Source organism: Pongo abelii, chromosome 2 (genome assembly GCF_028885655.2).
Source record: "Pongo abelii isolate AG06213 chromosome 2, NHGRI_mPonAbe1-v2.0_pri, whole genome shotgun sequence".
In the NCBI taxonomy this organism is placed as follows: domain Eukaryota; kingdom Metazoa; phylum Chordata; class Mammalia; order Primates; family Hominidae; genus Pongo; species Pongo abelii.
In genome coordinates, this window is record NC_085928.1 from 18,506,548 (window position 1) to 18,523,265 (window position 16,718).

The 16,718-nt window shown below is 43.8% G+C and overlaps 1 protein-coding gene across 1 annotated transcript in view; it reads right to left on the minus strand.

Annotated features, from left to right (window-relative positions):
* The window catches only part of PLA1A (phospholipase A1 member A), a 32,150-nt gene extending 15,432 nt beyond the window's left edge, over window positions 1-16,718 (minus strand). Inside the window, 5 exon segments of the mRNA NM_001131392.1 lie at window positions 1,479-1,580; window positions 5,012-5,120; window positions 5,641-5,818; window positions 7,597-7,798; window positions 16,618-16,718. Of these exon segments, the coding sequence (NP_001124864.1) occupies window positions 1,479-1,580; window positions 5,012-5,120; window positions 5,641-5,818; window positions 7,597-7,798; window positions 16,618-16,690 (664 nt within the window). The 5' untranslated portion in view covers window positions 16,691-16,718.

Genomic DNA, 16,718 nt, shown 5'->3' on the forward strand with positions numbered 1-16,718 from the left:
CTCTGTCACCCAGGCTGGAGTGCAGTGGCGCGATCTCCGCTCACTGCAAGCTCCGCCTCCTGGGTTCACAGCATTCTCCTGCCTCAGCCTCCAGAGTAGCTGGGACTACAGGCACCCACCACCACGCCTCACTAAATTTTTGTATTTTTTTTTTAGTAGAGACGGGGTTTCACTGTGTTAGCCCAGATGATCTCGATCTCCTGAACTTGTGATCCGCCTGCCTTGGCCTCCCAAAGTTCTGGGATTACAGGTGTGAGCCACCACGCCCGACCAGGATTCACTTTTTAAATGAACAAACTTAACTCACCTAACATAGCTAGGAAGAGGCCTGTGGGCTTTGGTTTCCTATCTGTGAAATAAAGGTGGGAAGAAGGGTTGGACAATACAACTGCACGTGTTTCTTTCAGAATCATGAGTCTTAAATGCTAAAAAGAGGCTTCTGACCACAGGAAATGAGATGTGGACATCTCTTAACTTGAGCTGCAAGCTCGTCTGGTCAGGGACAGATGTTATTTCTCCCTGCACCCAACACACTAAGCATAGACCCCACGGGCATTTGCCGTGGAGCAGACATGAAGAGGAATGCCCCCGCCTTTCCCAACTGGTCAGAAGAACTTAATTTGGTCATAATGGGTTGAGAGTTGGGGAGTCTTTCCTGTGCCTGTCACTATTGGAAAAGGGATTCTTTTTTTTTTTTTTTTTGAGCCAGAGTCTCGCTCTGTCGCCCAGGCTGGAGTGCAGTAGTGCGATGTCGGCTTATTGCAAACTCTGCCTCCTGGGTTCAGGCCATTCTCCTGCCTCAGCCTCCCGAGTAGCTGGGACTACAGGCGCCCGCCACCACGCCCGGCTAATTTTTTGTATTTTTAGCAGAGACGGGGTTTCACTGTGTTAGCCAGGATGGTCTCTATCTCCTGACCTCCTGATCCACCCGCCTTGGCCTCCCAGAATGCTGGGATTACAGGCGTGAGCCACCGTGCCCGGCCCAGAAGAGAGATTCTTACTCTCCACTGGACTGAAGGCCCAAGCTTGTCATCTGGGGAGGAGGGAAGCTGTGACAGGCCTGCCTAGCTGGGGAGTGGAATGGCCCCATACCTTGGGACCAGGCACACCCATCCTAAAGAAGCTTCATGACTTTCCCGTAAGTCAGCCAGGCAGCAATGCCCTACCCAGTACTGCTCAGCGCACTGTTGTTACTGCATTCATTTCAATCAGAAAGTGAGACTCATAACCAAATACTTTTGGCCTATAAATGAGAATTCTCTTGCCTACAGTGGCCAAAAATACAACCATTCACCTCAGTGGTCACAGAGACAGAGCTGGAAGAGACTTTCAATAGCATTTTGGTAAACTCTTCACTGTGCAACAGAAGCTCAGAGAGGGGCAGGGCATCTCTGCCCAGAGCCACAGAGCTGGCTGCCAGCCTCCTAGGCACAGCCTTGAGCTCATTCCCTCACCCCAGGAAGGTCACCCCAGCTCACTGTCGGTGTCTGTGTGGATGGCTTCCACGAAGAGGGCATCTCCGGCATCCAAGCGCTCTTCCACACTAGCCCTGGTGTACTCAGGTCCAGCGGGGTCCAGGCCTGTGAGAAGAGACTGATATGAGGGACCTCTTTCCTCTCAGCTGCAGGAACATTCATGGACCCACCACACACCCCACCCACCCTTCCAGTGCAGATCATAGAGCCTCCCTGAAAAGACCCAAGGGTTGGGAGAATTAGCTGAGGACCATCTTCCTCAGGAAACCCCACTCTCTGTTGTCTCTCTAGAGGTAACCTCTCAATGACTCAGTTTCTCTGGCTCTAAGATGAGCTTGAGGCCGGGCGCGGTGACTCACGCCTGTAATCCCAGCACTTTGGGATGCCGAGGCAGGCGGATCACGAGGTCAGGAGATCGAGACCATCCTGGCTAACATGGTGAAACCCCGTCTCTACTAAAAGTACAAAAAAATTAGCTGGGCGTAGTGGCGGGCGCCTGTAGTTCCAGCTACTTGGGAGGCTGAGGCAGAAGAATGGCATGAACCCGGGAGACAGAGGTTGCAGTGAGCCAAGATCGCGCCACTGCACTCCAGCCTGGGCAACAGGGCGAAACTCCATCTCAAAAAAAAAAAAGATGACCTTGATAACACCAATTATTTGATAGAAGTTAATGTAATGTAAAGCTTGTTACTACCTTCATGTAGTAATAACAATAGCTAAATTTCTTCGAGCAGTTACTATGTACCAGGCCTTATGCTGGGCAGTTTTACACACTCTAGTCCTCATCATAACACAGTGATTACTGTGAATACTACTATTCCCATCTCTCAGTTTGGATCCCTTCCCTTCCCCCTACAAAAAGCAGACCCTGCCACAAGAGTTCAAAGTAGATTTGGGAAAAAGTCTCAGAAAGCATGGGGAGGGAGTGGGAAAACAGGTCAGAGAATAAAGGAAAATAGTAGTGAGTAGGTTATCCCCATGGGCTCTCACCCCGCTGGGGCACCTTTGTGAGCTTCTGTAAAACAAGACCCAGAATTGTCCCACCAAAAGGCCAGGAAGCTGAGGGCTTTTGCCACACAACTCCAGTCCCTTATTAACTGAGAGTGGCTCTGGAAGCATAAAGTCCTCCACACTTTTACATGTATATAACAAAACTGTCTAAAGTTTATTTCCACAGTAGGCCAAGGAGATGTGGGCTGTTACAACCATTTTACAGATGTAGAAAGTGAGGCTGAGAAAGAAATAAAAGGGGAAGTGCTTGCCAGAGCAATCAGACAAGAGAAAGAAATAAAAGGCATCTAAATAGGAAAAGCAGAAGTCAAATTGTCTCTCTTCATCAATGATATGATTCTAGAGAACCCTAAAGGTTTGACCAAAGACTTCTAGACCTGATAAACAACTCCAGCAAAGTCTCAGGACACAAAATCAGTGTACAAAAGTCAGTTGCATTTCTATGTACCGATAACATTCAAGCTGAGAGCCAAATCAGGAATGCAATCTCATTTCTGATAGTCACACACAAAAATAAAGTACCTAGAACACACCTAACCAAAAGAGCAAAAGATCTGTACAATTATAACTCTAAAACCCTGCTAAAAAAAACATAGGTGACACAAACAAATGGAAAAGTATTCTATGCTTTTTGCATAGTATTTGCCAAAGTATTCTGTATTCTGTGCAGGGTTAGAAGAATAAATATCATTAAAATATCCATTTTGCCCAAAGCAATCTACAGATTCAATGCTATCCCTACCAAATTACCAATGTCATTTTTCACAGGATTATAAAAATCTATTCTAAAATTCATATGGCACAAAAAAAGAACCCAAATAGCCAAGGCAATCCTAAGCAAAAAGAATAAAGCTGGGCATATCACTCTACCCAATTTCAAACTATACTACAAGCCTACAGTAACCAAAACAGTATGGTACTGGTACAAAAATAGATACATAGGCCAATGGAACAGAATAGGGACCCCTGAAATAAAGAAGCACACCTACAGCCATCAGACCTTTGACAAAGTTGACAAAAATTAACACTTTTTTTAGAGGAAAAGATACCCTATTCGATAAATGGTGTGGGAAAACTGGCTGACCACATGCAGGAGAATGAAACTGGACCCCTACCTCTCACCATATACAAAAGTTACTCAAGAAGGATTAAAGACTTAAATGTAAGACCTCAAACTATAAAAATCCTAGAAGAAAATCCAGGAAATACTCTCCTGAATATTAGCCTAGGCAAAGCATTTATGACCAAGTCCTCAAAAGCAAATGAAACAAAAACAAAAATTGACAAGTGAGACATAATTAAACTAAAGACCTTCTGTACAGCAAAAGAAACAACCAATGGAGTAAACAGACAACCTACAGAATGAGGGAAAATATTCACAAACTATGCACCTGACAAAGGACTAATATCCAGAATCTATAAGGAACTTGAACAAATTAACAAGAAAAAAACAAATAACCCCATTAAAATGAGGGTGAAGGACATGAAAAGAGACTTCTTGAAAGAAGACATACAAGTGGCTAACAAACATATGAAAAAATGCTCAACATCACTAATCATCACACCATGATATACCATCTCACACCAGTTAGAATTGCTATTATAAAAATGTAAAAAATAAATAAATAGATGTTGGCAAGGCTGCAGAGAAAAGGGAATACTTATACACTGTTGGTGGGAATGTAAATAAGTTCAGTCACTATGGAAAGCAATCTGAAGATTCCTCAAAGAACTAAAAATAAAATCACCATTTGACTCAGCAATCCCATTACTAGATATATACCCAAAGGAAAAGAAATTCTTCTACCAAAAGGATACCTGCACTAGTATATCCATTGCAACACTATTCACAATAGCAAAGACTTGGAATCAACCCAGGTGCCCACCAATGGTAGAAACTGTGGTACATATACCCTATGGAATTCTACACAGCTATAAAAAAGAATGAAATTATGTTCTCTGCAGCAACATGAATGTAGCTGGAGGTCATTTTCCTAAGCCAATTAATGCAGAAACAGAAAACCAAATACCGCATGTTTTCACTTGTAAGTGGGAACTAAACATTGGGTGCACATGGACACAAAGATGGGAACAATTGACACTGGGGATTTCAAACGGGGGAGGAAAAGCAAGGGGCAAGGGTTGCAAAACTACCTATCAAGTACTGATTGCTACTTGGGCAATGAGATCATTAGAAGCCTCAACCTCAGCATCACATGCTACACCCATGTAATAAACCTGCACACGTAAACCCTGAATCTAAAAGTTTTTTTAAATAAGAAATTTACAAATAAAAAGTAAAAGAAGAAATACATGGCCTCTCCCATTGATATTAGAAATCATGCAATAATAACACAATACCATTTTATGCAAAAGAACCACAATAAATAAATTTTAGTGGTAATAGGTGATTTGATCATAAGAACAAAGGCTCTGTCCTCCCCTCTGCTTGCTTTAGAAGAGACATTTTCAGGGCAAGCTTTCTCTATCTCTAAAGCCTGGAGGATGAGTAGGGGGAATGTTACCTGTGATCTGTCCCAGCTGGCCTCCGAAGAGCTGTCCCACCATGCCCCCAACGTGGGCCCCCAGGCTAACACCAATGATGTGGATTGAGGATTCCGACACACCCAGCACCTAGAAGAGCAGGGACAGTGAGTTCCCCATGGGCCACAGAGTCTGCTGGCTTCACAGCGGCAGGCTTTCCCCCAAAGCTTCAGAAGCCGAGGCCCTGGGCATGACACACTCACCACACTTACTTTGGAGGGAAAAAGGACAGCACTCTCATTGTTAATCACTTTTTCTCTTCCTGGGCTCCCCACCCTGACAACCCCCTTACTCTCCTTTTGGTGCCCAAAGTATGTGAGTAACGACCACGGCCATTCTCTCTTGAGGGACAACTAAGTGCCAGGCCATCTGCATTCGCTGTCTAAAGTGCCATGACACATTTTACAGAGGAGCAGTGGGAAGCTCAGAATATTCAATAACCTGCCCGAGGTCAGTGCTGTGAGTGGCAAAGTCAAGATTTGAACCCAAGACCACTGAGCTACCTGGTTTCTCTGCTTCCATCCTAAGCCTCCTCAGGCAGTGCTTTTGTCTTTCTGACCCTCTCTCCTCATACACAGCCCAAACTCACCCTAAGCTCTTCTGCACCTACCAGGAGTTTATTGAGGAAAAGGGAGATCTCAAGGCTCAGCTTAATCACATTTTTCACAGCTGAGAAGTAGACTCCTGTAGACCCATAAATCCAGTCCACGGCAATCACATTAGCATTCGTTGCAAGCAGAAGGGTTCTAATGAATTTATCAATCCAGGAAGGCTTTGTTCCTAAAACCCTAGACAGGGGGCCAAAAAAGGATGGAAAAATTACCTGCCAAGTGGATATTCATTGTCATGGAAACCTCTATTAATCTCAAACCCAGAAAAGAAGTCAAAACTAGAGAAGGGCGCATATGAGTTTATTACATAGCACTTGGAGCATAGGGAGGACACAATTCCAAAGTTGCCAGCCCTTCCGCCAGCACATATGCAGTCTTTGTGTAAATTATAAAACTTTGCCTTTTGTTCCAGGTAGATGCAGCCTCATGCCAGGGTTCAGAACTCAGGTTGGATTTCAGCCTCATAAGCCTTTTGTCAGGCACCTTTGCACAATGCATAAACCACATAAACTGTATACATTGCATCGCTCCATTTGTATTATTTGTGGAAAAGAAATATGCCCTAGAGTTATGCCCTAGAGTTAAGATTTGCAATCTTAATTCTCATTCTAAAATATAGGCTCTTTCTTTGTGGACATTTTTCTTTTTCTTTCTTTCTTTCTTTCTTTCTTTTCTTTCTTTCTTTCTCTCTCTTTCTTTCTCTCTCTCTCTTTCTTTCTTTCTTCCTTTATTTCCTTTCTTCCTTTCTCTTTCTTTTTCCTTCCTTCTCCCTTTCTTTCTCTCATTCACCCATTGATTTATTCAGCAAGCATTTATTGAGTACCTATGGGCCAAGCAGTATGCTAGGTGCTTTCCAAAAAATAAAGACAAATAAGATATAGTCCTTAACCTTCTGGAACTTACAGTATAATGGGACTTTTCCAGGAAAAGGAAAATGATAGAAAAATATTTGGAAATCTTTCCCAACAGATTGGGATCAGGAAATAAGTTTTCTGATGGCTCCCAGTATAGAAGCAAAGAGAGCACGCTCGTGTGGACAGAGGAGCGTGGACTGGGTGTGTGCCAGGGAATGGGGTTGCGGGATTTAAGAGCAGACAGAGTGCCTTGCCTGACGAGCTCTCCACCTCTATTAGCTACCCCTGGGTTGGAGGTACATACACAGCCTTGGAAAGTGGTGGAATATGAGATGTGCTAGAGGAGAGGCTTTGGCACAAGAGCAGGGAGAGATGCCTAAGGAAACATGTCGCTGAGTCCCTGGAGTCCAGGGACCTGAGAGGCCGAGACAGGCCAGAGATCAGGAAATGGTGGTCCTTTGTGCACAGGCTTTGTGTCTACCTTTTCATTGGGTGCCCCAATTCTACTTGCTCCATAGTGCTGTTACTTTACCATATTCTCTCCCTCTTTCCTCCCAGAAACCTTTCTCTGTTTCTAGCCCTATAGATGGGCTTTGGAGAAAAGCTGTTCAAAGAAAGGATGGTGATTGGAATTGAGACTCAGTGACTATATATTACAACAAAATGTGGACTGGAGAGTATCAGAGAAATTGAAGAAGAGAAGTGCATAGCTCCACCACACCCATAACCTCTGGGTACGACGGAAGTAGCACCCATAAATGGAAGTTTCTTAGGTCATAAAACCAAGGAAGAAGTGAAGAAGGGAAATACAACCCTGGGTAATAAAGGCTCTGTGTATGGAGATTTGTCCAGTCACAGACATGTACTGTTCGTGAGTGTGTAGACAAGACTGGGTGGAGAAGTAACGTATATGACCAATAAGAATGAACACCATGTGTGCATGTTGACATGAGACCCTATTAAAGACAGCAGGATATGAGGGATGGAACATGTGACCATTGGTAAATTCATTCCTCCTCTTGTTGCCCACTAACTTCTTATGGTATTATGGCTACTTGATCATTCTTAGCTGAGAGGTCCTGTTGGTTATTTAACTCCCACCTGAATCCATGGATAATTAGTTTGGTTCCCAGAGTGGCATTGAACCCAGAGTTTTGGAGGTCACTGCTTCCTTCTACTAGCTGCCCACAGCTAGGATTCGAAGGGACAAAGAGGAGAAACTGGACTTTGAGATCGGTGCCTTCAAAAAGGTTGGCGCTCTGGAAGTCAGCGCAATTTGGCTGTGGGGTAGGAGGTGCATCCCCTAGAGGAAAACAAAACAAAACAAGAAACATCCAAGGTGAGGTCATCTGTTCTTAGAAGGAAGAAAGATGACCTTGGAAGGAAGCAAGAAACAGGGGCCTGCAGGCATGGGGTTTATTATACATCAGCTAGTGCAATAATCACTCATTCATTACAGCCTACATCACTTCTGTAATGAAGCTGTGTGGATATTTTTCATGCCTAAGGACAAAATAGCAGAGAAGGAATATTGCTCAACTAGATGAGATTAAAGGCCATGGTGAAACGGCTGTTGTTCTGGGCTGAACTGAGTCTCATCCCCCAAAATTCATATGTTGAAATCTTAAACCCCAATACTTCAAAATGTGACTGTATTTGGAGATGGGATCTTCACAAAGGTTAAAAAGAGGCCAACAGAGTGGGTCTAAATCAATATGATTATTGTCTTTATATAAAGAGGAAATTTGGACACAGACAGAGGGAGGATGTTGTAAAGACATAGGGAGACAGTGGCCATCCACAGGCCAAGGACAGGGTCCTGGAACAGATCCTTTGCTCATTGCCCTGAAGGAACTAACACTGCCAACATCTTGATCTCAGACTTCCAGCCTCCAGAATTGTGAGGCAATACATTTCCATTGTTCAAGCCACCCAGTCCGTGGCACTTCGTTATGGTATCCCTAGCAAACTAGTAGAGAATTCTACATAGAACCCTGGGCAGCCAAATGAACAGTTGCCCTGGGGACTAGCCTCACTCTAGTCTGAACACTCCCTCCCAGAAGGATTTCCAACCCTTTAGCCCCACCTAATCACTTCTTGTCCTTATGAGCAGTCAAGAGCCCTGCCATAGCCTTCCAGTGCCCAGCCCATGGCCTAGACAGATGGCAGAGAAGAGCCTTAACAAGCCTCACCTACTTCACAGCACCTTACAATAGATACCTTTACAATGGAAATTCTCTGGCCAAGGTAACTGCAGGCCTTTAAAAAACACTGAACAGAAAAGGCAACATGAAACTCCTGCTTCCCAGGGAGCTGAAAATCTGGCCCATTTTCAGCACCCAGCATCACACCCCGATCCCCACTTCTGTGGTGCAGAGGTGTGGTCCCTGACTTCCATGCATCCCATAGGGAGACTGGCAGGAGCAGCAGGGTACACGCTGACCCGCAGAACACAGTCCCACACGGCATCGCTGCCACCAGACAAAGTGATTCACAGAATCAGAGGTTCAGAGGTTCAGAGGAGACGTCCAGATTGCAGACTTTGATTTGTGTGGGCCCCTTTGTCGAGGAAGATAGTAACTTTAGATTTCTGGTGTGATTATCTGCTATCAGAGGTAACTGGGAGCCCACATACAACAGGAGTGTGGATCTGGGATGCTCTGGGATATGGTGCTACGAGTGAATTGTGGGAACCCCACCTGTGGAGAATACCTCAAGCCATGAGGCCTTTTGGAGCATCGCTGTGGTAGACTAGAGGTTTCCCCATCACTGCTTCTGAGCCCCAGACTTTGTCCCCAATCCCCTTGCAGAGGCAGACCAAGCAGGCAGGTTTGGAGGCTCCTGGGATGAAGCCCACTCTGAGAGTGCGGGCCCTAAGCTCTTCAGCCTGCGGCTTGAACTCCCACAGCACATGAGAGAGCTAATGCCTGACTCCATCATTTTATCAGCCTCCCCCAGCATTTGGCTCTTTAAAGAAAAGATGCAAAGACTGTGTTTCAGCATGAGATGCAAACCACATTAATGAGTCAATCTGCTCTATTGTTCATATAAGGCAGCCTGCATCCGTCAGAGAGTTTGAGTCCTTTTAAATGAGCATAATATGTCACAAAGCAGGCCCAAATAATCACCAAAGAATCAATATCATCGAAATAAAATGTAATAAAACTAGAAATCAATAACAAAAATTATTTTAATATACATTTGGAAGTGTAAAAACACCCCCTCCCTTTTTTTTCAATAGGACAAGACCATCCCATGTGCCTGTGGTATTTTTACCAGCCCATACAAAGAGAAACTCCTGGGCACAATTCCTCATGGACATATATTGCTGAAGCTTGCTCAAGATTTTTTAAAATTTTTTATATTCAGGTAAAACAAATATAAATTATCATCTTTACCTTTTTTAAGTGTACAGTTAAGTGGTAATAAATACATGTATATTCTTTTCTCCCCTTCATTCCCAACTCCTCTCCCCTTCTCAGCCTCTGGGAGCCACAATCTACTACTCTCTATCATCAGGAATCCACTTTTTTAGCTCCTGCATATGTGATATTTGAAAATGTGATATTTGTCTTTCTGTGCTTGGCTTATTTCACTTAACATAATGGCCTCCAGTTCCACCCATGTTGCTGCAAATGACAGGATTTCCTTCTTTTTAAAGGCTGAATAGTATTCCTTTGTGTATATATACCACATCTTCTTTTTTTATTCATTCATTAGTTGATGGGCTCTTAGGTTGGTTCTATATCTTGGCTATTGTGAACAGTGCTGAAATAAACATGAGAGTGCAGATGTCTCTTTGATATACTGATTTCCTTTCCTTTCTTTTGGATATATACCCAGTAGTGGAATTGCTGGATCATATGGAAGTTCTATTTTTAGTTTTCCGAGGAGCCTCCATCCTATTCTCCATAGTGGCTATACTAATTTACACTCCTACCAACAGAAAAACACCCTTTTAACCTTCTAAGGAATGTATGGGTTAAAGAATAATCACAATAAAAAGTACAGAATATTAAAAACTAAATGACAATAAAACCAGCACATATCAAAACTTGCAAGGAGTAGCTAAAACAGCACTTGGGTTGTTAAAATAATTATTTGGGAAGCCATTAGACTGAGGAAGCTCTAGTGATTGAGTTCCCACAGAAGCTCACCACACCCCAACTCATAGTGAAGATCTGTGTCCTAGGAAACTGAGACTTAAGCTTTACCACTCAGAAGCTTCCAACTAACCTCTGACTAGGGACCTTAAGATACTGCTCTACTTTAATCAATCAAATATTTTCTTTGCCTTGCTTCATTCATAGGCACCTTATAAAATTTCTTCCTCACATCCCTTTGGTGGAGCCCTGAGCCACTTGCAGTGTGAAGCAGCCCAAACCATAAATCACTGTTTGTTCAAATAAACTCTTTAAAATTTTAATGTGCCTAAAATTTAAAATTTTAATAGGGAAAAATGTGTAACCTTACATGCAAATGTTGGTGGCAGGGCGGGGGAGGGAAAGACTTAGATTAGATAAGTTAATATTTTAACTCAGAAAAGAATACCACAGTAATTCCAAATAAAATGTAGGGAAAGAAATATAAAGGTAATAGTTGAAATTGAAGAAATAGAAAATAAGGAAATATGAGCAACATTGGTAGCAACTTAGTCATTACAATTTCTCAGGCTTTGCAAAGTTGCCTGGTTTATCTTTGACTCTTCCCTATCTCTCACATCCCACATACAATTGGTAAGTTCTGTTGGCTTGACCATCAGAATGAAATATTCAGAATCTAACCCTTCTCACCACCTTGGTCCAAGCCACCATCATCTCTCACAGCTGCTGCCATAGCCTGCAACTGCATTTCTTGCCCTCTCTTTTGGCCACTTCAGTCTATTTGCAACACAGCAGTCACGATTTTTTTTTTAAGTCAGTCAAGTCATGTTACATCTCTGTGCAAAAGTCTCCAAGCCTTTTCACTCAGATTGAAAACTGAAGTCCTAACAATGGACTCTAAGGCCCTAACTGAACTAATCCACCCCACTCCAAGAGTCCTTTGCCTTATGCTGCAATCACTCACTATTGCAGCCAGTTGTTCTCCTTGCCCTTCCTCACTCTAAATGGCTTCCTGCCTGAGGGTCTTTGCCCAGCTCTTCCTTCTGCCTGGAATGCATTTCCCTTATGTATCTACATGGCAGTTCCTTCCCCTCCTTCAAGTCTTTGCTTGTCAAGTGCTCTCTTCTCTACTCTCACATCCTATTTCAGTTGTAACCTGCTTGTGTTCCTCACCTCATTTCTCTCAATCATCCTTACCCTGGTCTATTTATTTGTTAGCAATCATCACCTTCTAATCTACTATGGAATTTGCCAAGTTATTATACTTATTGTCTATTAGTGGTCCGTCCACATTAGAATGTACTTTTGAACAAAGTAGGGATTTTTAAAATCCATTTTGTTCACTCTACTGCCTAAAATAGTACCTGTCACACAAAGAGCCAGTACCCAAAACTGGCTCTTTGAAAAGAATAATGAGCTAGATGTACTTTTGATAAGACAGAATAAGAGAACAAAAGGAAGTTAAAAGTAAACAATATCAGGAATAAAAAGGGGATATAAATACAGACAGTAGATTTCCTTACACCATAAAAAAGTTTATATCTACCCCAAACTGAAAATACTGATATTTTGCTAGAAAATGGATCATTTCCTAGAAAAATGTAACTTACCGAAACTTAGTCAAGAAGGAAAAACAGAAAATCAAATGTAAAACTATAGCATAAAGGAATTGAAACACTAGTTTCAAAACTATCCCTCAGAAAAGTCTAAGAGACCTGAGAGTTTCACAGAGGAATTCTATTGATCCCTAGCTTACACATGCTGTTCCAGGAATAGAAAATGGGAGACAGGATTCCAGTTCATTCTATGAGAATATCCAATGTACCAAAAGTGCAAAGGACAGGGGAGAAGGAAAAACTAAAGGCTACTTTCATTTATAAACATAAACAGAAATCTAAGATAAAATATCAGCAAATCTAAATCCATCCAGGATAACAAGACCACAAAGTACATCATGGCCCAGCAAGGTTTGCTGGGCCATGGGCCAATTCTTTGCAAAGAATTAAAGGCTGTTTTAACATTAGAAAAAGTATTAATATAATTCACGTATGAACAAACTAAAGAAGAAAAACCATATGCTCATCTCAATGGATGAGCAGAAAAAAAGAACACTTGACAAAATTCAACACTCTTTAACATAAGAAAGGATATCTACTAAAAGCCTATAGTAAGGGTTAGATTTACCGGGAAATACTAGAAGTATTCCATTTAGAACAGGGAACAGATAAGAAATGTCTGCTATCACTGCTTCTATTAAATATTGTGCTAGAGGTCCTAGTCCTAACCACTGAAACAAGACAATGCAATGGGATAAAATTTATAAAGTTTGAAAAGGGAGAGAAGAAAATTGCCAGTATTTGAAGCTGATAAATAGGGAAGCATATTCAGATAGTGCCTCTACCTAGCTACCACTCCAACCAAAGAACAGTGACAGATGAGTATCTATGCAGGCTGACCAGAGGTTTATAAACAATAGAAATGAGGGGTGCAGAATGAAATACTGGCTTGTCTGAGTCTGAAAAGAGCCTATAGTTTTCTATTCTTGAGTCTTTGACACTGAAGAAGTGTTAGAGAAGGGTGAGTAAAGCCTGGTAACACCCATGTTTCCATAATGGAAAGTGACTCTCGGGCATATATGACAGAGCTCCCTTCACCCGCCCGGGCTGCTCATGGTTCCCATGGGTGGCCTCTGTGATCTGCAAATGCTGGAAATGTGCTCCTCTACACTCCCACCTGCACCTGTCTCAGGTGTGTTCTGTAGATCGGTATCCCCCATGGGCTTTTGTTTCGTGGAAGTGTTATTTTGCTAAAACAGTTTTGATTGTGTGGCCTGGACCAAGAAGGGATGGGTGCTCTGGCAGTGACAGAGTTGGCACAAAACCACATCAGACACTTTGTTATCAAATGTGGAGATGACAGAGGAGCCATCGGTGCATATGTCGGGAAGTGGGCGCCCTCCTCCAGGCTCCTCGGGAAGACACTGCAGGAGGGGAGGAGGGCGGAGACCCCCTCCCAATAGCTGACTTGAGGGTGGCTCTGCCACGCATGCAGGGTGCAGCACCACCTTCAGGCCCAGGCTGGCCTTACAGAGGGTGGTGTTACAGGCTGCTTCTGCCACCAGCTCAGCACTATGGGCCACTGAACTTCCTGCCACCCCCTTGAGCCCTGGGCTCCCCACAGACAGAGCTGTGCTATCAGATGACCTGTGGATTGAGGCATCAGCAGCCAGGAGTGTCTCTGAAATGGGCCACCCTCTGGAACCCTTCTTTGGCTGAATTGTTTCAGGACGAGTGTCATTTAATCAATCTGCCCCAATGTCAGGAAGTAGAGATGAGGACTGCAGCCTGCTCAATTTCTTTCTTCTCAGTTACCAAGGCTTTTGGCTTATTGAATGTGTCCTGTGTGCCTGGGCCTGGGTGAGGCTCTGGGGATTCAAGGATGAAGAAGACACCAGCCATAACTGCCCTTTGGGAGCTCAAAGTCTAGCGGAGAAAGGGAAAATAAGCAGGCCCCACAGCAAATAGGGATGTAAGATCTGTGACCAGGAAACATAGGTACTGAGAGAACACAAAGAAAGACCACCTACCCCAGATGGAGGAAGACTTGTGCACCCACTTGGAAGAGAGGATGCCTGAGCCGGCCTGGAAGCTCAAGGGCCAGGTTGATCAAGGAACTCAACAATCTAAAGCTCCACAGTCCAAGGAAAAGCTAGGTGTGACTGGGGTTGTCATGAAAGATTGTGTGGGCACACAGCCAGGAAAGTGAGTGGAGGCTGAACTTCCAAGAGGCCCATGTGGGTCAGCTACTGCCCTTGTGTGACAGCAGGCACCTAGATACCTCCTGAACCTCCTCCCTCCCGATCATTTGAGCTCTTCCTTTCCTTTACCTTGAGCTCTCTGCATCCGGCATCCTCTTTCTTTCCACCTACTTCATCTAGGCTGTCTGAAGACAATTACATCCTTTGTCCTTTTCCCTTTGGCATATTTCTATCCCTCCCAGCCACACACACACACACACACACACACACACACGCACACACACACACACTTCTATCTCTGCCTATCCACCAACTCACTTAATTTCTGAGATAGCACTACTAAAAGTAAGAATAAAGAACATTAACTTAATAAATATTGTCGCTGTTCACAGTGAAACACTCAGTTAAGGTGGGAAAGGAAGAGAAGCAGATGGGAAATAGAGAATGCCTCACTGGGTAAGTGAGAAAAGAAAGATACCAGAGACAAACAAAGGCAAGAGGACCAGGCAAGGAAATACCCAGGCCCTGCTAACATGTTATTATAAGCCCACTTCCTGCCCAGAGCATCTAGAATGATTCCCACATATGTGGCTGGAACCTGATCAGCTTCTGCCCTGACCCTAACCCTGCTACCTGGTTCAGAATTTCTGAGCTTCTCTTATCTGTGTGACAGAGGCCCCAGGCTTACCGACAGATGAGCTTCCAAAAAGAGTTTGATGCCAATTTGCTATAGTCCTCCCACTCCTCAACCTTCAAATCAGGACAACTAGCAAATGCTTTCCAGCCCCTAAGGAGGCCTGGGGCTCCTGAGCAGGGACAAAGTAGGCCTGCCAAGCCCACTTCTCAGAACGGGACCCACAGCTCTCCTAGGTGATACCTCCCACCTTCTCTCCAAGGTGGCGCATGACAGCCCTGTTCCCTCCACTTCCATCAGCCTAGACAACAATTTGCTAATAATAAAATCACAAGGGAATAAGCAACTGCAAAAGTCAGACACTGTGCACAGATGATCTCATTCAGTCCTTACAGCATTCCTATCTGGTAAGGATCATCTCTAGCTACAGGTAAAGAAAGCCACTTCCTCAAGGTCACATAGCTACAAAGAAACAGAGCCAGGATTCCAGTCCAGGTTAGCCCGACCCAGACACAGCCTATTCCCCATCAGCTCAACCCATTGCCTCCTCTAAGCATCAATGCCAGCAATATTCACTGGACATCTGCTCTACACAGAGCACAGCACTAACTATGTTAAAAGAGACAGAAGCTTCAAATCCTCACCTTTTAGGAACAACTAATTGAGGTAGGAGAAAGCACATACAGAGCTCAACAGCACCTCTGAAAAACCACCCATGAGTGTAAGGAGAGCATGCAGTCACCCAGTGGAACTTTGTAGCAGGGAGGGGTGCTGAGCAGAAAAAGAATGAGTGCAAGGGAGATAGGAATACAGAAGCCCCCTTGGAAGATGCAAAGAACAGAAATCAATCCAAAGGTGATGTGAACAACTCCAGGCAGAAGCAATGACATATTCTAGAGCCAGGGAATGAGAATTAAATGTCCGGCGGAGAAGACAGAAAAGCAGCCTGCTATTGTGAGCAGAGGGAGGGGATTTTTCTAAGGGTGGCCTCACCAGAGTGAGAAGGAGTCTTCTGAGAACTTCTGAGAACCCAAAGTAGAGCAGGTTAATTTGCTGTTAGGCAAGAGGGATCAGTGCGTCATTTCTTTACCGGGGAAAGATAAATGCAAATTGGCATCTGAGGGAAGTTTTCCCAGGGGCATCTGAGGTTAGCAGGGACTAGTTCCCATCACCCAGCTGGGATGACGAACCACTTGAGTTAGGCTGCTGGATTAGAAAGGACATCTAACAATCTCAGTGACAAAATCGTATTAGTTTGGAAAACCTAAATTTTAAAATTAAATATATCTTGGAATGGTGGATATTTATGGGGTGAAAAATGAATATCTTAGAATTAACCAAATTTTATTTTCTTACAGTTGGTCCTGGCTTGTGCAAGGTGAAAGGGTTTTTTTATGTGGGCTTTAGAAAAATGAGTCGGATAACCAGGGAAAGTTCAGATTTTGTGACCTGTTTACCATCATTCCGATTATGATAAAAGGGGTTTTTTCCCTTACTCTTTTAAATTCACCTCAGAAGAGGCAAAAGGCTTTTAGGGGATCTTCCAAAAGTTAGTACTGCATAAGTAGTTGGAGAAATATGATCATTGACTGAAATAAGTCCCTCCCAAGGCCTGAGCCCTGGCTTACCTGAACTTCCAACGCTGAGCCACAAAAGGAGGCCCCCCACCCAGAAGCAGCTCTCCCAGGGACCTGGGGGCATTGCTGAGCTGGAAATCTCAGAGCTAGTA